This window comes from Oncorhynchus masou, chromosome 30, assembly GCF_036934945.1.
Source record: "Oncorhynchus masou masou isolate Uvic2021 chromosome 30, UVic_Omas_1.1, whole genome shotgun sequence".
NCBI lineage: Eukaryota > Metazoa > Chordata > Actinopteri > Salmoniformes > Salmonidae > Oncorhynchus > Oncorhynchus masou.
Window position 1 is genome coordinate 28,558,002 of NC_088241.1, and position 21,347 is coordinate 28,579,348.

General features: G+C 43.0%; 1 protein-coding gene across 1 annotated transcript in view; it reads left to right on the forward strand.

Annotated features, from left to right (window-relative positions):
• LOC135522478 (2-oxoisovalerate dehydrogenase subunit beta, mitochondrial-like) overlaps positions 1-21,347 on the forward strand; it is an 86,254-nt gene that overhangs the window by 54,897 nt on the left and 10,010 nt on the right. Inside the window, exon 9 of the mRNA XM_064948773.1 lies at positions 13,245-13,331. Coding sequence (XP_064804845.1) covers positions 13,245-13,331 — 87 coding nt within the window. The remainder of the gene's footprint in view (positions 1-13,244; positions 13,332-21,347) is intronic.

Sequence of the window (21,347 nt, forward strand, 5' to 3'; positions counted from 1 at the left end):
TCAGTATTGTTTTAATTGTCATTTATTACGTGTGTGTATGCGTGCATGTAAATGACGTATTTCTAAAAACATGTTTTCACTTTGTCATTATGGGGGGTGGGGTGTGTGTATTTAATATTTAATATATTTTAAATTCAGGCTGTTACACAAAGTGGAATAAGTCAAGGGATATTTATACTTTCTGAAGGCACTCAGTCTATGAATTCAGAATACTCACAAGCCACCGGTTATTACAGTCGACTGGCTGGGGGCAAGCAGTGTTACGCACACACACACACATACAGTACCAGTCAAAAGTTTGGACACATTTACTCATTCAAGGGTTTTCCTTAATTTGCACAATTATTTACATTGTAAAATAATAGTGAAGACATCAACACTATGAAATAACACATGGAATCATGTAGTAACCAAAAAAGTGTTAAACAAAGTGGTTTCTTGGCTGCAATTCGACCATGAAGGCCTAATTCACGTGGTCTCCTCTGAACAGTTGATATTTGAGATGTCTGTTACTTGAACTCTCTGAAGCATTTATTTGGGCTGCAATGGGAGGTGCAGTTAACTCTAATGAACTTATCCTCTGCAGCAGAGGTACACTACCGGTCAAAGGTTTTAGAACCGCTACTCATTCAAGGGTTTTTCTTTTTCTTTGTACTATTTTCTACATTGTAGAATAATAGTGAAGACATCAACTTGTTACCAAAATATGGACTTGGTCCAAATAGGACTACCTTCTGTATACCACCCCTACCATGTCACAACACAACTGATTTGGCTCAAACTTCCATAAAATTCCACAAATTAAGACACACCTGTTAATTGAAATGCATTCCAGGTGACTACCTCATGAAGCTGGTTGAGAGAATTCCAGGAGTATGCAAAGCGGTCATCGAGGCAAAGGGTGGCTACTTTGAAGAATCTCAAATATAAAATATATTTTGATTTGTTTAACACTTTTTTTGGGGTACTACATAATTCCGTGTGTTATTTCATAGTTTTTATGTTTAAAATGTAGAAAATAGTAAAAAAAAACTAAGAAAATCTGTGGAATGAGTAGGTGTGTCAACTTTTCACTGGTACTGGACAAGCTGGTCTCTCTCGGCTTGATAGGAAACCAGAAAAAAGCTGTCAGACTAAATCTCACCGCATTCCATTCTCCAATGAGACTCGCACACAAATTACACTTCTCTCCATTGGGTGTGTCCAGATTCTGGCTCTGATTAGTCATATTTCAGCTGCATCACGCAGGGCTTTTTCTGCCAGTGCCTATGCCTACTGGGGATGATGGCTTCCGTGATAGAAGCCCCCCCCTCCCAGGGCTATTGTTGTAGCCTTTCCTGTGCTGAGTGCTAGTCGCTCACCTAGTCTCATCTCACAGCTTAAACCAATCTTTTTGGGTGTCCACGTCAGGCCTACAGGCCAATTTATTGTCAGTGTGCTCCCATGGGTTCAGTTGTACCCTGCAGTGATCACATCAACCCCCCCCCGGTGGTGGGTTTTACTGTTAGATGGCAACTCAATTCGTGGGTTATGGACAGTGGCACGGAGTACACTGCGTATGAATTACCTAAAGCTCCTATCATATCTGGCGCTCAGGCAGGATATTTGGTTCCTATGGGTCCCCCCTTGAGAGGGCCAATCTGATGGAGCCTTCAACCCGAAAGTCATAGCTATGTCCTACAGGTCTTTTAGCTTTTTGAGTTATTTTCCTTTTTTGCTTCTGAAGAGCAGCTGAGTTTAAATGCCCAGTGTCCAGTAATAGCATTATGCACGTACATTGAGCGGATCTGGGATATCCGGTTATGTGACCAGCTTTTAGTTTGTTTTGCTAATCCAGCTGGCAGCTAATGATTAGCAGACGCTCTCCCCTGGCAGGCCCAAGGTTAGTGCCTGTATCTGCTTACTGGGTCGCACTTATTCTATAATATCTTTTGGTCCGTCATAAGCCGAAAGGCCCTGGAAACAATCACTAGAGAAAATGTCACACGAAGAAAGAGCCTTGTGGTTTTTGGGGCTGGCTCCCTACATATTTATTGTTAAAGCCAATGTCTGTAATTACAATATTAACACATGCTCTGGTCTGGCCTACTGGGGTTGCGTGCTTATTGGCCAGTATGTCATAACCTTGTCATGTGTCCTTACTGTGGTGATGTTTCGGCGGTTATATCAGTGGAAAATGACTCATGGTTGTTTTTCGGTGGTGGCTCTCGCTCGCTGCCTGGTGAAGTTATGGCGTGAACCGACACTGCCAGAGGCATAGCCTGTGGTGAACTGGTGAGTAGTTTTTCAGACGACAGGGACTTATTATTCAGGTGAAATAAAGTTTTATCCATAGTGTTATATTAAGCCCATTGTTGATTTTTACTGCCTTTGTTTCAACACTGTTTGTGAGATTAATATGGTGTCTCTTGATCTGCATCTCTTCATTCAGGCTCTCTCTCATCACCTTTTCCTCCTCTCTCTGTCACTCACTCACACCGCTTTCCCATTGACTTTCCAGGCTGCAGCCAGCGTTCTACATTCCTCGGCAATGGAGATTTCTAGAATTCCTCTCCTGTGTCACCTTCTAGCGGAGGCCAGGCTTACATTTGCTAAATCCACACAGAGGCATTAAAGAAAGGGTGAGAGGAACAAGGGGCTCTTTATCCTTTTTTGGAGGCACTTTTTCCTAGAGGAGTTCAGGGATGTGGTGCAGATTGAATCTAAAGTGGTCTAACTGGCCACTGAGGAAGCTTACGGTCAGGGTTGACATGACATAGTCAGTGTGGGTGCTGTGAGACAACCCTACTGTGTACAAGTGAGTGACGCACAGCCATTGGCACCTTACAGATGCACACACACACACAGTGATGGAGAATAGGCCTGGTCAATAATGAGCCACCAATTCCCCACTGCACTGATGCGTTTTCCCTGTTTTTGTTTTCATAAATTGGCACAACCGACACTTACAGCAGGGGCTGATGGTGTTCTCTTGAGATTGAACCTGTGAAAGCGTAAGCCACTTAACATTTGATGGGCTGCTGGGTCGTAGGCAATAGGCAACTATTGGATAAGGGTCTGGACAGATTAAGATCATTAAGGTCAGCTTGGAGCATGGACTGGTAGCAGCAGGCCTGAGTGGAAAAAAATAGTGAGAGAGAGACCGGGCTGTTAGTCATGAGGATGGTACTGGGATCCAGGGTCCAGCACAGCCTCAGAGAGAGGGAGAGACACGGAGGGAATGCTCTGTTGTTTAACAGGGGACGTTCAAATAAAATTGTATTTGTCACATGCGCCGAATACAACCGGTACATAGACCTTACAGTGGAATGCTTACTTACAAGCCCTTAATTGTTCAACTATTTACTAAAATAAAGTTTACAAAATAAACAAGAAAATGGAGAAATAGCAAATGATTAAAGAGCAACAATAAAATTAGCAGTAGCGAGGCTATATACAGGGGGTACCGGTGCAGGGGGCACAGGTTAGTTGAGGTAATTGAGGTGGTATGTAGGTAGAGGTAAAGTGATTATGCATAGATAATAAACAGAGAGTAGCAGCAGTGTAAAAATGGGGGTGGGGGACAATGCAAATAGTCCAGGTAGCCATTTGATTAGCTGTTAAGGAGTCTCATAGCTTGAGGGGGTAGAAGCTGTTAGTGAAGACACTGTCCAGCTGGTCAGCGCATGCTCTGAGCACGTGTCCTGGTAATCCGTCTGGCCCTGCTGTCTTGAATGTTAACCTGTTTAAAGGTCTTACTCACATCGGCTACAGAGAACGTGATCATATGACACAAGTTAAACTCCCAACGTCTACAGACCACTGCTCATGCCCTATCAGAGCTGTTCGTCAGGTCCTATGGTCTGTGCTCCGAGTTGTTGATGGCGTTATGGTTTAAGGGCAGAAAGGTAGTGTAATTTTATGGGATGTCGGGAGTTATTTCTGTCTGAGGTCTCCCCTGGTGTCCTAACTCCTCTCTCTGTAGGCAGGCTTGGACAAGGGCCCAGTGCCTGAAACATTTTCCTCCCACTCTCTGTGCTTTAACTGGCCTCCCACTCACCCCTCTCGCTAATCGTGCAGCGCCACTTAAAAGGACTGAGTAACGAGTCAAGCTGCGCCGCGACTACCATTTGTCATTGCGATCTCAAGGTGGCGGTGTGAGTTAGGACCCGGCGGCGGTGATTACAGGGTGGGCCGGGCAACTCAAAGCCCAAAGGGGCCACAACTCCTCGCTGGTTGCAGGGTTCACCATCTTCACTTCTTTTCCCAGGGTTTTGACGGAGTGTCCTGTGGATGAGAAGGGTTGGGGGAAAACGCTGGGAGCTTCTTGCAGGTGCTCTGGCGACTCTCCCGGAATGTTTTTTTTTGTGTGTAGCGTGTATGCTGGATTTTGTTGTCAACCCTGCTATTTATGTACTTTCTTAGCCATGTGAAGTATAGGCTAGATCTCACCTGTACATTTTCTAAAATGTTTCTCCTAATATATACAACTTATTGTGTTGGACTTTTGGCAATATGAAAGACATTGATTTCTTCTGTACCACTTAACCGCAGTGTTTGTTCGCTTCTCTGACTGCACATAGTCCTACAGAGGGAGAGTCCATGATCAGTTTGGGGTTGTACTTTGTGTCTCTTTCATTCTGCTTTCCTGCAGACATCAATATTGGCTTCTGAAGATTTTCAAAGCAGCCAGGAAATCGATTGAACTGAAATCAGAAAAGGTGTAGCGTGTGGAGTTGCAATATTGGCAGGTCTTGGGCAATAATAGAACTGTCAGTCAGTCGAGGTTCAACTGCAACAAAGTTTCTATTCGAAAGAGGAATTTTAGCCTGCAATGAGTGGACCCAGTGACCCTGAGGCAGAGTTGGACTGGATGGGCACAGGCCTAAAGGCTGTGCTACTGGGTTAGCTGGCTGCATGTTGGTTGGTGGTAGTGCGGTTGGGACGAGCGTAGGTTGCATGGCCTGGGACTCCAAGGCAGAGTAGAGTGAAGCTGAGCGCTGCTCATTATGTTGGGTGTGTATGGGAACGCCTGTAAACATGACATTCCCTCTCCAGCGAGCGGGCCCGGGTTAATGACAGCCCTGCAACACAATGAGCAGTAAAGTGCAGCCACCACTGTCGCCACCCGATGGCCAGGACCTTCCTACTCCCAGGCCAGGACTGCGACGCGACAGACCCAGAGTGGACATTAACCCCTCTGTCCCACCTATTGAAATAGAATGACTACAATGGACATCCATTCAATTCCGTTTCTGTTTTCTCACGCTCTCTTGACACCCTCTTTCTGTCCTTCTTTCTGCCTTCCCTTCCTTCCCTCTCCTCTCTCCCCTTTTTATCCCTTTCTTTTAAGCCTTCCATATTTTCCAGAGAGGACATTAACCTCTTTCCCACCATACACCACTCTGACTCTCTCTGCGCTCCTCTTTTCTGCTCCCCCCCCCCATCCACCCAACTGACTCTGGGTTCTCACCATTCACCCAACTCTGCCTACCTTCTACACTCCTCCATCCATTTCTGCCTTTCATCGCTTTTCTCAGATTTCCCTTCCTTTCCCTCTCCTCTTTCATGCTTTCTTTCCCCTTATTTGAATTTCTCCATATTTCCCCCATTACCTTCTGGCCTTCCTCTTCTCCCTCGTTACTCTTTCATATAGGAGGTGGAGCAGTGATTTATCGTGCAGCCTCCTAGCTCCGTACTCATTGTTTCAGAGGTTTTTGAAAGCTCTACTTGAGTCTTGATTACACGCAATCCACTCTTCCTCTCCTCCTCATCTCCCTCTCCTTCTCTGTCTTCTCTCTCTCACACACACACACATTGACTCATCAGGCGACTGTCCAAGTAGTTAAATTGTAGCAATAAAAGCCTCCTGTCAATATGCATGCCTGTTTTTGTCAGGCTGGAGTGTACAGTGATATTCATGGCATGTTCGTGTGCTCTCATTGCTCCAAGCGTATAATTCTCATGTGGAAAAAGCCTACGGCTCATATTTGGGCCCTCTGCTGTGGCTCCACCACTGTCTATATAAGGCAACTTGACATTGGGTCCATGTTCACCAACATGAGACTGGTTTTGATGAGTGAAATAAATCGGTAGTGTGCTACTGAGAAAGGGTCACTGGCTCCTCTGAAGAGGAAGAGTCAGGGTTAAAGGTCGGGCCACAATTACTATGTTTGAGTAAATGAGTACACTACTGTCATTGTGTGTGTGTCCAAGAAAAGTGTCTGGCCCATCCCTGTCCCCTGGGTGAGGCAGTGATTTGAGATGAGTGAGTAGGACAGTGCCAGTGTTGCGGCCAGCAGTATTTGGGGCGGCGGGTGGCCTAGTGGTTAGAGCGTTGGACTAGTAACTGAAAGGTTGCTAGAGTGAATCCCCGAGCTGACAAGGTAAAAATCTGTCGTTCTGCCCCTGAACAAGGCAGTTAAGCCACTGTTCCTAGGCCGTCATTGTAAATAAGAATTTGTTCTTAACTGACTTGCCTAGTCAAATAAAGGTTAAATAAAATAAAAATAAGCTGATGTCTGACAGCGTCCGCCATGGTGTTTGCCCTTTTTTAAAAGTGTTGTGTGCCAGACGCTGAGAGAGCGAGACAGACGGGACACTGATAAATGGAATACGAAGAATAGGCGGGGGGCGGACCGGCAGGGCGGAAGGCACGTGCAGGAGGGGCTGAAGGCGCAGGCAGACAGGCGGGGGACCGATCGGGGTGGAAGGTGCGGTTAGACAGACTGAAGATGCAGACAGGCGGGGAGGCCGACCGACCGACCGACAGGCGGGGGACCAGCAGGGCGGAAGGCGTGGGACAGGCGGAAGACGCAGACAGACAGGCAGGGGACCGACGGGGGAGGGGGCTGACGGACGGACGGAAGATGCGGACTGAAGACACGGGCGGGCGAGTAGTAGACACAACAGAAAATGGGTAGAAGGACAATGGACTGAAGGAAGACAAACTGACATATTTGAGAGGTTGAGGGAAAAGTAGAGATCAGATGGACGTAGGAGCCGTTTCTTCTCCATAGTTTTTTGTCTGTCCCACAAAATCTTTACCCAAACACGTAAGCAGTGATTATAGCTTTAAACGGCCGAGCTCACAATGAAATGTCAGTTGCTTCATAACAAAAGATTGCTGGGTATGATCTAGCATTTGAGGCAAGAAATCTGGGAGCTGGAATACTCCTCAGTTTGAATCTGATAGTGTTTATTACATTACATTTTGTGACTATTGTTAAGAGTGTGATCTCACATAATCTTGGCCTAAGCCTCACCTGGTTCTCAAATTCTTATTTAGCACACATAGTCCAACATTTTGGTCACCCCTGCTTTACTTTCAGCAATTCTCCTGCGGTGTGGGCCAGATGTGAATAGCTCCATTTTGTCTTGTCCATTTATTGTCACAGCATGCACTGGAATCACAATCACACATCAGAATAGCCGTCGGCAAGGGACAGGCTTTCCCAAACCACCATCCCACCTATTAGTGCAGAAATCCAGAAGGCATTTGGAGTGTGATTACTAAATGGGTCATTTGATTCCCAGGCCCCCGGGGGGTGAAATTCTTTCTCACGATATTGAGAATAACAGCTCTGGTGCCTTTGTCAGAAGCATCTGAAGAATTTGCTTGTGTTGGAGTATGGTATGCAGTTCCACTCCTGGCACTGAGGTAGAGGCAGCCCCTAGTGTTTAGGGGTAAAGTGAAACACTTATTTAAACACACTCTCTCTCTCTCTCTCTCTCTCTCTGACAACAAGCAGGAGGACTGGGGTCAATTTAGCTGCAGGGAATTGGGCGGTAGCCTCACTTATTTATCTACCTGTGAGTCATATTCTGTAACATGTCACACCATGATATTGGTGCCCTCTCTCACCCCTTGCCTGATTTGCTATCTGCGTTACATTTTAGCCAGGCACCGTTACCCTCTGGTTCTTCCAATTTCCAACCCTTTAAAGCAAAATGATATAGCCTGTGGTGCTGTTTTGTTTTATGTGATAAAGGTATTTTTAAGGTATTTCACCTGGTAGTCAGTTACTCAAGCTCAGTAGACAAGGATACAAATATAATTGAAATTATTATTTTAAAGGGATGGGACAAAAATGTATTCCTGATCACACAACGAGGCACTGTGTCGCAACCAAACCAGGGACCCCAGCGACGTAAACAAACACTCAACCAGCCTCTTTAATATCAGCGACACCCAGAACGCTTTTGGTTCTGATACTGTATATGTGGTTCTTTTGTGGAAAGCAAATGAAGCTATAGTTTTGTATCATTCTATATCCATGTGTTGCGTATTTCTATGGTATGTTTTGAGTGACGTCAGGAGTCTCCATACCAAATGGAAAATAAAGCTGTATATAAGCTGCGGTGCTTTACTCAAAAAGGTATTGTAGATAGGGCATGTTGTGATACATTGGGCGTTCACTTGCCAAGTGGTTTAGAAGGTGGAGGAGCCAGGCGATAATTTTCCTCCTGTCTGTTCTAGCTGCAGTGTGTCACATGCCTGCAGTAGACCCTCTTGTATAGGGGAATGAGGGAATCACAGCTTTGTCTGTGTAGTCCATTATCTCTGTGGAAACAATATTCTCATTCCAAACCGGAGAAGGAATTTCGCTTCACTCATAGCTATAAGTCAGGGCTGCATGATCCAATAGAAACACTTCAGCTGAACCAGTCCATTGTTACCACACAACACTAGCAGGTTTTTACAGCCTGGATTGATGGAGGCTAACTGTACTTCCGTCAATAATAACTGCTATACCGGTATTTGTCTCCTAATCAAGAGTCGGGATATAATCTTTTGAGGATAGAGCGATGTGATTTGGAGACGATGGAGTTAAGGAGAGACGGACGAGGTTTGGATGAGATCAGACTATACGATAGTGTTAGTTATACGCTGTGGTCTGTTGTGCGCTGTTGCATCTTCCTCTTCCACCGCAACCTATTCTTCGTCCTGCTGCTGTAAAGTAGGGTTTACAGTAAAGCCAGATGAACAGCCTCTCCGCATGTCATCCAGCTCGTTACCTACCAGCTTAAATCAAACCCAAGTAGCATTTTGAAAGAACACATCCTACTGCTCTCCAACATCCATACCACACAAAGCCTGGCCATGCAAACAAAGCCTGGCCATGCAAACATACTTTTTGTTCCATTCCACTGTTCCAACCAGCAAAATAAAGTTCTGAACCGGTTCGAACCACAAAAAGTGGTTCTGTTTATATCATTCCTTTTTTAACTAGATTTTTTTTTTGATGTATTTTTTATTTTACATTTTAACTAATTAAATTACTTAACCAGTCAGTGCGGATAGAGCAGGCAAGCTAGTTGTTTACATGCATGATGGACAGACAAATTAATACTATGGTGTAAGATGCGATTAGGAATTTTGCTGGTGGTGAAAGAGGGGGAGAGTGTTGACTAGGCTTGAAGCACTGGGCATCTTATGACATGCATTATTTGAATTAGGCCCACAGAATTCTATCTAGGAGGAGTGTCTTCTATGGAGGAACTCTGAATGTCTTTTTGAGCTAGTTCGCTAACAAGCTTAGGCAAGCGAGCGAGCTAGCTAAGAAGCTTGTGTGTGCAGAGCGGCACCAGAATTAAAAACACATCTTACCTTTTTGTAGTTAATAAATCCAATGTGAAACATAACTAGGCCACTAGTATCCCTAACTAGCATTGAAAAAGTTTATCCTTCGCTAACTAATTTCAAATCGCTCTCCCCATCTTCTGAATCATGCTTTTACAACAGTACAGTAGCCTATGCTTCGGAGGGTCAGGTAGCCAAAACGCACGCGCACACACACTGGCAAAGATTTTCAGCTTGAAGGCAGACACTTGAATGATGTTCTGAGTGACAGAGTGAGGGCTTTGAATAGGTGCTTTGTTGTGGTTTTTTTTTGTATGGACTGGAAACATTGTTGTGGCACGTGAAATAACTTTTATTACGCGGTTCCCAAGCTTTTAAAGTAACGGTTCTGTTCCGGAACAGTATGGTTCACCTTTGTTCCAGGTTCTGATTCTGTTCCTTGAAAAACATATATATATATTATTTTTTTTCTTCAGTTTTTTGCTCCTGCTCCCTGAAAATGTTCCAACCCCTGATATTGTCCTCTGTTGAGCTTTGTGTGATTTGCACAATACTTTGAGCTGTGTGTTTTTGAAAGGTTGTATCTTATTTAGTCAATTAGATGATGAAATTGTAATCCAAATATGATCTGACCCAGTTTCTGATGAGAAGCAATTATTTGGTTGATGAATTTATGGGAACAATTGACAAGAGACCCTGAAAGGAAGCACAAGAGACTTAAAATTAGGAGTATGAAAGCGCCGCTTAGTTAGCCTTTATGTTTCCACAGCATAGAGTTTCACACTACCCTACACAGTGATGTTACCCCACAATAACATAAGAAGCCCCCTGTTTAAGACCCCCGTCTCATTCCCCCTTGTGAACAGTGATATGGCAGAGCAGTGGTATGTGATATGCCCACTCCCCTTACAGAGCACCTTCAGCACATCACCGCTAACCCCCCACACACACATACGGTCAGTGTCTTCCCTAAGTACATGGCGTAGCAAGGGAGTTCTGGGCTGGGGGGGGGTATGCTCCCAGTGAATTTCTTTTGCAGTACGAGTTCTATTTTGGTGGCCTCTGGTACGTTATAATGCCTTGATTCCATCTGAAATAAACAGGTACATTAGTGAATACCTTAACAACTTTTACCGCCCAGATTTGTAAAATGATTTGTGGTATTGAGAAGACGTGACTTTAAAATAAAAATGACTGAAACTGTAGGAATGCAATGTGTTGGTAGTTTTGGTTTTCGCCTAGGCTTATATGATATGACTATTTTCTAAATAAGATAACCTTTTTTTAACATTAATCCCGTCTTCTCTTAAGATTAGTCATATTTACAGTTGTCCTGCAATATATGAATTGCCAATGATGTTTGTTCTTCAAATATGTATAGTATTGGCTCTACTGCTGTGGACACTCAGGGTAAGGAAACCAATGTGTCTTTTTGTAATTTGGGTGAACTATCCCTTTAGCAGTTTGGCCTGTCAATCGATCACTGTGGGTGGGATTGTCAGGGAAGGATGTTTGTGAGACAGTTGGTAGGGTTCCAGACCTGTCAATCAATCACTGTGGGTGGGACTTTGAGGAAAGGCGGTAGATGAGTGATCTAGTTAGAAAAAATAGTCGTACAAATGTAATTTACTGTGGCAAATACTAAATCTAGTCTACTCTTTTAATTTAGTTTATTGTGGCAAAAATACAGAGAATAAAGTTTTTTTTTTCGTCTAGCAAATATGGTTCTATGTTGAGAAATAATATAGAATTGCAAGAAAATGCTATAAAATTTAAAAAAAGTCGGGAAGGACCACCAAACTCCCTGCCAGGTTGTGTACTCCTAGTTTTATACAAAGTCAGGCAACCATGAATAGACCAGAGGTTGGTGGGAGGAGCTATAGGAGGACTGACTCATTGTCATGGCTGGAATGGAGTCAATGGAACTCTATCCAACACATCAAACATTTGGAAATCACGTTTGACTCAGTTCCATTAATTCCATTCCAGCCATTACAATGAGCCCATCCTTTTATAGCTCCTCACATCAGCCTCCACTGGAATAGACCTACAGGTATGAATGAAGCAGGTGCTAAAAATGGGCTTTGCTAGACCGAATGCAACAGTTGACTACTCCAGTTTCTACACTGTAATCAAATCTTTAGGCCTACATCAATATATTAAATAATACCATATACAGTGCCTTTAGAAAGTATTCACACCCCTCAACTTGTTTTACATTTTGTTGTGTTACAGCCTGCATTTAAAATGGATTAAATTTAGGTTTTGTGTCACTGGCCTACACACAATAGCCCATAATGACAAAGTGGAATTATGCTTTTTGAAATGTTTACAAATGAATAAAAAGTGGAAGCTGAAATGTCAGCTATGGCTAGGCTAAATACGTTCAGTAGTAAAAATGTGCTTCAAAAGTCATATAATATATTGACTGTGTGTGCAATAATAGTCATTCAAAAATCATGTTAAACACTATCTCATCTCTGAACCCCACACATTAATTAATTACCTGTGAGGTAATCAATTACCTGTAAGGTCCCTCAGTCGAGCATTTTCAAACACAGATTCAACCACAAATACCAGCAAGGTTTTTCAATGCCTTGCAAAAAAGGCACCTATTGGTAGATGGGTAAGAATAATAAAAGCAGACATTGAAGTTATTCATTACAATTTGGATGGTATATCAATACATTCAGTCACAACAGAGAGTCATCCTTCCTAACTCAGTTGCCAGAGAGGAAGGAAACCGCTCAGGGATTTCACCATGAGGCCAATGGTGACTTTAAAATGGTTACATAGTTTTCAGGCTGAAAGAAAATAAATGAATGGGCCACAGAACAATAATTTTGTGGATTTCAACTCATCATTACCACTTACATTACATGGGACGTCCCATGGGATCTCCCTCCTCCGTGAAAAGAAATTCAACTGCAGCCAACCAGAACGCACAAAAATAACACGGATACTGAGAGGGGGACAGACAGCACACTGACAAACCAGCAGTGTCCCTGTCATGACTGACAGGTGCCTGTCCTATCACTAGAAGATGCATGTCGTTCATTCTATTGGAAGATAGCTATATTGATTTTTCTGGCTATCGAATTGAAACTTTTCAATTAAAAAAAGCCTAGTAAATTAAGTGGAAAATGTATCCAGCTAACTATGAGTCTGAGGCTATTTTAAGCAAAAGCCAGCGCTTATAGAAAATACTGCACTTGTTTGTGCTCACACATATGCTAAACAAATTGTTAGAATGGGGGGGTGTGCGTGTGTGTGCGTGTGTGTGTGTGTGTGTGTGTGTGTGTGTGTGTGTGTGTGTGTGTTTTTGAGTATTTATTATCTCCGGGGAGCTATTGTGTGATGAATTGTTACTCATTGTTACTCTGCACTAACTGTACTAAAATGTATCAAATGTGAAATAGGGGTCCCTCTGGGTTAAAGGTTGTGAACCCCTGTGTTAGAACATGCTACAAACTGTGTTTGCATACTCAAATCATGTTCACCCTCTACCTCATTGTACATTTGTCATGATACCATTAATACGATGCTTGTCTCGTTGCCTGCCACATTCTTGCCTTAGACCCCACAGGCAGGCTGGGGAGAGACATGTGTACACTAACCATAGATTTTGTCTATGGCTGATGTCACACTGTATGGATCAGACTGTGTGTGTTGTGTTTTTCAGTCGGTGGCCAAGACCGGACGGTTGCTTATCAGTCACGAGGCTCCAATCACCGGAGGCTTTGCTGCCGAGATCAGCTCCACAGTGCAAGTAAGTTTGTTTTGCGTGTGGTCATGCATGCAGAGGGTTCTATTGGAATCCCTGGGGGCCTTCAGAGGTGAGATGTGGGATGGATTGCAGATAGACATTAGGGTATCTATATCTGTGTGGATTGGGGTATGGGTTGTACTTTCTCTGTTTGAAATGTGAAATGAAATTCAAATATCTGTCAGTGGGTGTCCTCGGTCAGGCAATAAATCTGAGCTTAAGAGGCACTGACTGATACAGTCGAAGTTGGAAGTGTACCTACACTTAGGGTAGGGTCATTAAAACTAATTTTTCAACCACTCCACACATTTCTTGTTAGCAAACTATAGTTTTGGGAAGTTGGTTAGGACATCTTCTTTATGCATGACACAAGTAATTTTTCCAACAATTGTTTAAAGACAGATTATTTCACTTATAATTCACTGTATCACAATTCCAGTGGGTCAGAAGTTTACATACACTAAATTGACTGCCTTTAAACAGCTTGGAAAATTCCAGAAAATGTCATGGCTTTAGCTTCCGACATGCTAATTGACATCATTTGAGTCAACTGGAGGTGTACCTGTGGATGTATTTCAAGGCCTACCTTCAACCTCAGTGCCTCTTTGCTTGACATCATGGGAAAATCAAAAGAAATCAGCCAAGACCTCTGAAAATAAAATTGTAGACCTCCACAAGTCTGGTTAATCTTTGGGCACAATTTCAAAACAACAGAAGGTACCACGTTCAACTGTACAAACAATAGTATGCAAGTATAAACACCATGAGACCACGCAGCCGTCATACCGCTCAGGAAGGAGACGTGTTGTCTCCTAGAGATGATCGTACTTTGGTGCAAAAATTGCAAATCTCTCCCAGAACAACAGCAAAAGACCTTGTGAAGATGCTGGAGGGAAAAGGTACAAAAGTATCTATATCCACAGTAAAACAAGTCCTATATCGACATAACCTGAAAGGACGCTCAGCAAGGTCGAAGCCACTGCTCCTAAACCGTCATAAAAAAGCCAGACTACGGTTTGCAACTGCACATGGGGACAAAGATCGTACTTGTTGGAGAAATGTCCTCTGGTCTGATGAAACAAAAATAGAACTCTTTGTCCATAATGACCATTGTTATGATTGGAGAAAGAAGGGGGGGCTTGCAAGCCGAAGAACCCGGGGGTGTCAGCATCATGTTGTGGGGGTGTTTTGCTACAGGAGGGACTGGTGCACTTCACAAAATAAATGGCATCATGAGGTAGGAAAATTATGTGGGTATATTGAAGCAACATCTCAAGACATCAGTCAGATCTTGGTCGCAAATGGGTCTTCCAAATAGATCCCAAGCATACTTCCAAAGTTGTGGCAAAATGGCTTAAGGACAACAAAGTCAAGGCATTGGAGTGGCCAACACAAAGCCCTGACCTCAATCCTATCGAACATTTGTGGGCAAAACTGGAAAAGCGTGTGTGAGCAAGGAGGCCTACAAACCTGACTCGGGTACACTAGCTCTGTCTGGAGGAATGGGCCAAAATTCACCCAACTTTTTGTGGGAAGCTTGTGGAAGGCTACCCGAAACGTTTGACCCAAGTTAAACAATTTAAAGGCAATGTTACCAAATACTAATTGAGTGCATGTAAACTTCTGACCCACTGGGAATGTCATGAAAGAAATAAAAGCTGAAATAAACATAGACATTTCACATAGAATGTTTTTTTTAAATAAAGTGTTGATCCTAACTGACCGAAGACGGAATTGTGAAAAACTGAGTTTAAATGTATTTGGCTAAGGTGTATGTAACTTCTGACCTCAACTGTGTGTCAGATATGTCATACTCAAACTTGGTAGACTTTGTCAGTTGAAATGAGTAATATATATTAGATCAAGACTGTTGAAACTAATACTCAAACCTTGGCCTGTACTGTACTGACTGGACTGGAGATGTATCCCCTCTCCCTCACTCCGTTTCCCTCCATATCTCCCTCCCCCCCTCTGTCTAGTGAAGACTGCTCTGGCCTGGTGAGGGCATGATCAAAGTATGTGCTGTGTTCCATTCAGGGAGAATGTGATAGGGCATAAGCCACAGTTTCAACTCCATGAGCTATTCCTGAGTTATGATTATGACCCTTGTCGGCAGTGCCGCCAATCGCTTTGTTTTTTCTTCCTAGACCACACTCAAAGGTATCTGGATAATGGCATGCTATTCAGTGTAGGCATTACCTCAAGTGGATGATGCCCTGTGTGTCTGCATCAGCGCTGGTCTAGCGCTGAGATGAGGGCCCTGGAATTGGTCCTTCTCATCTCCCTGGCTGTCACTCATGTTGTTATCCCCAGACCTGCTTATTGGTAGGATTAATGGTCTGAGTCATACCCATGTTTTCACATGTTTTGTGTCCCGAAGTAACCATTGTTGAATGTGAGATGGCATATGGTGAATATAACTGTTTATAGCGTTTTAATACCTTGTTTTTATTGTGTATAGCCATTAGCTTTATGAGCTTTGTGTATGATGAGGTATTGTTGAGACTGCTTTCATCTCGCGCCAAATGAATCCTCAACCACTACTGACAGAATAAATGATCACACGCACTTGCACCTCATGTCTAATGTCTAAGTGTATTCAGGTGTTGCGGCCATGTGCCACGTTGTCCCCCCTCAAGTGTAGGGCACACACAGACTCTCGTGGCCAAGTTACCTTGGCAACGTGACAGCACTGGCTCTGGAGGGCCCACTTGCCCCCTGTCCTGATGGCCCAAGGGTGATGGTCAGTACTGCAACTCGGCGGACTGTGTTGACTCACCCGCTAATAACGAGGATGTGGTGTGGGTTCTGCACTGATAACGCAATGAAAAGGAAAAGGCTCTAAAAATAGGGCTTTTAGCAGAAAGGTGCTGAGCTATCGGACCTGGGTCAAACCTCTGGGAACTACCATAACAACAACATATCAAGTGCTCTCAAGGGAACGACCAGAAAGGGAGACCTAAAACCACTACTTAACAAGAGTCAAGAGCAGAGAGGAAGACCTGCAGCACCAGAGCTTAGAGCAGAGAGGGAGATCTGCACCACACCTCACCACCAGAGTCAAAAGCAAGACTCGACCTGGAATATCCTATTCAGGGGCACATGGTGGGAATGAAGGCTTGTGATACAAATGGCTTATAGTCTTGTATGGGTTACTGTTACAATTGACAAAGTGCATGCTCAGCTGTCAGAGTCCTGGACTCAACTTTTATTCTATTCTTTATGTGAAATATACTTTGAACAATGTGCAAATAGATTTTCTTAGATGTGACAGGGCTGAGAGTATGCCTTGATTTACCCACCCTGGAGCTTGTTGTTTAATTTGGATTGTTGTTGAATAAATAATTGAAATCAGGCCGTCAGTAGGCTTATCCCAATGTTCAGCAGTTTTGTTATCTGGCTTTGAGACATGTGCAAAACTCTTTCCACCCCTTTCCATGTTTTAAAGTGACTCCAGGAGTGGTTATATATAATGCTTTTGTCAATGTATTATGTCTGGACAGGAGGGTGAAACTAAAGGATAATCGGGTCAAAGCCAACTGCCTCAGGGCAGTGTAAGCACGGTCTAATTATGGATTAGTTTTACTTTCTTTAAAATTTGGAACTGCAGAGTTGATGGATGAAAGTTTCCATTCGGTGGATTAGCTGCACCTCACAAAAGGTGTTGTCATTGGCTGACCTCTACTCATATCAGAGCGTCTCTGCTGACTTACAATGGACCTCAGGGATACAAAGAGGGCCATGGTAAAGTTGAGCAGCCTCTCCCATACTACTGTGCGTTCAGCTTTGTGACAATTAACACATGGACCTTGCTGTGCTTCATACAGTACCAGTCAAAAGATTGGACACCTCTACTCATTCAAGGATTTTTCTTTATTTTTACTATTTTCTACATTAGAGAATAATACTCAAGACATCAAAACTATGAAATAAAACACATGGAATCATGTAGTACCCCAAAAAGTGTAAAACAATTCGATTTTTTTTTCTTCGATTTTTCAATGTAGCCACCCTTTGCCTTGATGGCAGCTTTGTGCACTCTTTACATTATCTCAACCAGCTTCACCTGAATGTTCTTCCAAAAGTCTTGGAAGGAGTTCCCACTTCTGCTGAGCACTTGTTCACTGATTTGGCAATTCTACCACAAAGAGCTGATTCACGTAGTCTCCTCTGAACAGTTGATGTTGAGGTGTGTCTGTTACTTGAACTCTGTAAAACATTTATTTGGGCTGCAATCTGAGGCTGGTAACTCTAATGAACTTATCCTCTGCAGCAGAGGTAACTCTGGGTCTTCCTTTCCTGTGGCGGTCCTCATGAGAGCCAGTTTCATCATAGCTCTTGATGGTTTTTTGACTGCACTTGAAGAAACTTTCTTGAATGTTCTGCATTGACTGACCTTCATGTTTAAAGTAATGATGGACTGTCGTTTCTCTTTTCTGATTTGAGCTATTCCTTGTCACAACACAACTGATGGGCTCAAATGCATGAAGAAGGAAAAATGCATTACAGGTGACTACCTCATAAAGCTGCTTGAGAGAATGCCAAGAGTGTGGAAAGCTGTCAAGGCAAAGAGTGGCTACTTTGAAGAATATCAAATATATTTTGATTTAACTTTTTTTTTTTTTGGTTACTACATGATTCCATATGTGTTATTTCATAGTTTTGATGTCTTCACTATTATTCTACAATGTAGAAAGTAGTAAAAAATAAAGAAAATCCCTGAATGAGTAGATGCGTAAAAGACTGGTACTGTATAGTATTTATAGGCTAGACCCCTGGGATTGGATTGTACAGTCGAGGCTGTGTTTACAAGCCACACTGTGGCTTTAAGTCTGTTTCACGCTATACATGGAAGTACACTTCATGCTGCATCTCCCCAGTCACTGCAAATACCAATCCCAGATTATAAACTGGGTGGTTTGAGTCCTGAATGCTGATTGGCTGACAGCTGTGGTATATCAAACCGTATTCCACGGGTATGACAAACCGTGTTTTTACTGCTCTAATTAAGTTGGTAACCCGTCTATAATAGCACTAGTTTTGTCGTGCCTAAGAACAGCCCTTAGTCGTGGTATATTGGCCATATACCACACGCCCCTGGGCCTTAATGCTTAATTATACACAGCCTTTGGTCCCGGAACCTTTGCTGTAGCCCTACCACAGCTTTTAGACACTTTGGAATCATTCACTCTGGTTGCTCTGCCGAGTTCCTTCCTTTTATTTGTGTGTAATGGGAATGGTGCGGAGTCCAGCATCAAACTCCAACCCAGTGCTTATCGCTGAGCTGTGGTTATCGCTGAGCTGTGGTCAGGCCCGGATTACTAGTCCAGGCCTCACATCAAGGATGGCCGTCTTCCATTCCGGCCCAGTTGGGGTTGGTCAAAGATGAAGGCCTGTGTTTTTCTGCCATAAATGCCTTCCGAATCAGAAGCAGAGCCCTTGTTTGGCTGTCAGGCTGTTTTAAAGAAAGCTGGGGTTTTTTCCTCAGGCGCTGTTTTCCTGCGCCTTCCACTGTAAAACCATGGCTGGATGCCCCATCGCTCTCCCTCACAGGATACACCAATCTCCTTCAAAGGGATGTGTTTATGGAAGAGGCCTGTTAGGCTACACACACACTGAGGAAAGTGAAATTGGATAGCCTGCAAGCTGTGGTAGAGTATGGACATGAGCTATCGCTCCAAGCTCCATGTTCTCCTCTTTGCCAGTTGATGGGTTGAATGGCCACAGCCTAGCATGAACCTCTTTGGCCAGTTTGGGTGTTAATTCATCCATACTGGTCCATCCTTTACCTGTAGAGGTAGATTTTAATCTAAATTGCAAGGAATTTCCCTAAATTTGACCTTCAATAGAATGATCAGAGAATGTGTGACTCATTTTTCCTTCCAGGAAGTTGCTTAGTAAGTGATATATGTAAGTACTAGTACACAGGAAGTCTTTAACTCCTCTAATCAGTCTCTAAAAGCTTCCAGTCTTTATGAACCCACTATCTGCGGCTGTCTTTGAACCCTCAAACCATTGTTCATATGGGAACCATGGAAGTAAACAAATACTTTAAAGATCAAAATGGATTTTCCAAGATGTCTTTTAAAAAAATGACCACACCGTGTATTATTTGTAAACCCAGTAAAATAAAAACTCTGATTAAAAAAATTTATGGACTGCTATCAACCTCGGAGCGGTGTTTAAATGGCCTATGTTTGTTGATAATCAATCATTGGAGAGCCTATGTAAGTCTGATAAAGGTACAGATTAATCGGTGCTGGGAGACTCGGCAGAGGAAAGTACACACATGTATAAAAAAAATACTTAACTGAAATATCTTATTTACATAGTATTCAGACCTTTGTCCTCGGTTGCAACACTCACTACCGAGTTCCAAATTGCCTCTGGAAGCAACGCCAGCACAATAACTTCGTTGGGAGCTTCATGAAATGGGTTTCACTGGCCCAGCAGCCAAACACAAGCCTAAGATTATGTGCAATGGCAAGCGTTGGCTGGAGTGGCGTAAAGCTCGCGGCCATTGGACTCTGGAGCACTGAATCACTCTTTACCGTCTGGCAGTCCAACGGACAAATCTGGGCTTGGCGGATGCCAGGCGAACGCTACCTGCCCCAATGTATAGTGCCAACTGTAAAGTTTAGTGGAGGTGGAATAATGGTCTGGGGCTGTTTTTCATGGTTTGGTAGTGAATTTGGCATCCTATTTATAGAGCTAATGATAGCTATTTCTAAACTTCCTAAGATGGATGAATGAGAGTATACCTAGCTAAATGTTGAAATGATGGTGTCCTTTATTGGGCAAATCAGATGTCAATGTAGCCTACATAAACTCAACCTTACTCCAAATTGACTTTCATATACAACTTATGTAAGAAAAGTTAGTTACTTTCAACTATTCAGTGTTATTTTGGTAGTCTACTCAAATTAGTATGGAAGCTTATCGATGTTTAAATGTGTTGACAGGGTAGGTCCGCTGAATTGAACACAGCTTGTTTCCAAATCTAAGCAGGGTACATAGAGGTAATCATCTGGACGGTAGACTTGTCCTCTCTGAAGTGCATTGCCCCTTGTATACAGTAGGAGTCAATGTTCAGGCAGGAATCGTTGGATTTTGGATTCACATTTTATTTCAATATACCTCAATATTTAGGTTCATAAGGCATGACATTAAAACGATGTTGATTCAACCATACCATTTTACTATCAACATTGAAACAAGTTAAAATAAAATGTCTAGGGCTGCCCCTGACTTAGTTGACCGAGAGTCGTCTGTTCTTTCAGCCAATCGATCAGTCAAAAGTTTTAAATGTGAATATTTCCATATGTTTTAATAAACTAAAAAAAATATATGTAGGCTACTGAGCTTGTCTGATGCTTTAAGCGTTGTAATTAAAAATGGAGACACAAATTACCAAAGAGGGAGCCAGAGATCAATATATCCTAACTAGAAGAAAATAACCTGTTCCTAACCACCTCCTCCAGCTGCTACTGTTTCTGTTAAGCTCCAGAAGTTGCTGGTAAAGGGCTACACCAGCGGTCTGCAAGCTTTTCAAATTGGAGTGCCAAGTTATCGTACCATTTCTACGGATCTGCGTGCCAGTTATGATTTTTACAAGCACATTTTCGTGGAACAGTTTCAATTTATAATAGTCTTTATATCTCAATCAATGTCTTGTCGTTAATCTAAATGAAAAAGATACCAATCTAAAAGTAACTTTCTATTTCCATTGCCAATATGTAAAAATAGCAGCCTGCAGGTAGCCAATATCCTGATAAAAATAAATATCCTATAAGTCATATTGGCTACACATGGCCTGTCTGCAAGGAACCTGAAACATTAGTATCAACTATAAACTTGGTCCAGCCCGACGCTAGTGCTAGAAAACTTACAACATTAAATCAAATATTCTGGGCCCTCAGTTTCCCACACCAGTGATCTCCTGACACACAGCTGTAGGCTATTTGCACAAGGGTTAAGAAGTAATCAGGTAGGCCTATTTTATGGAGCATGACATTTTCT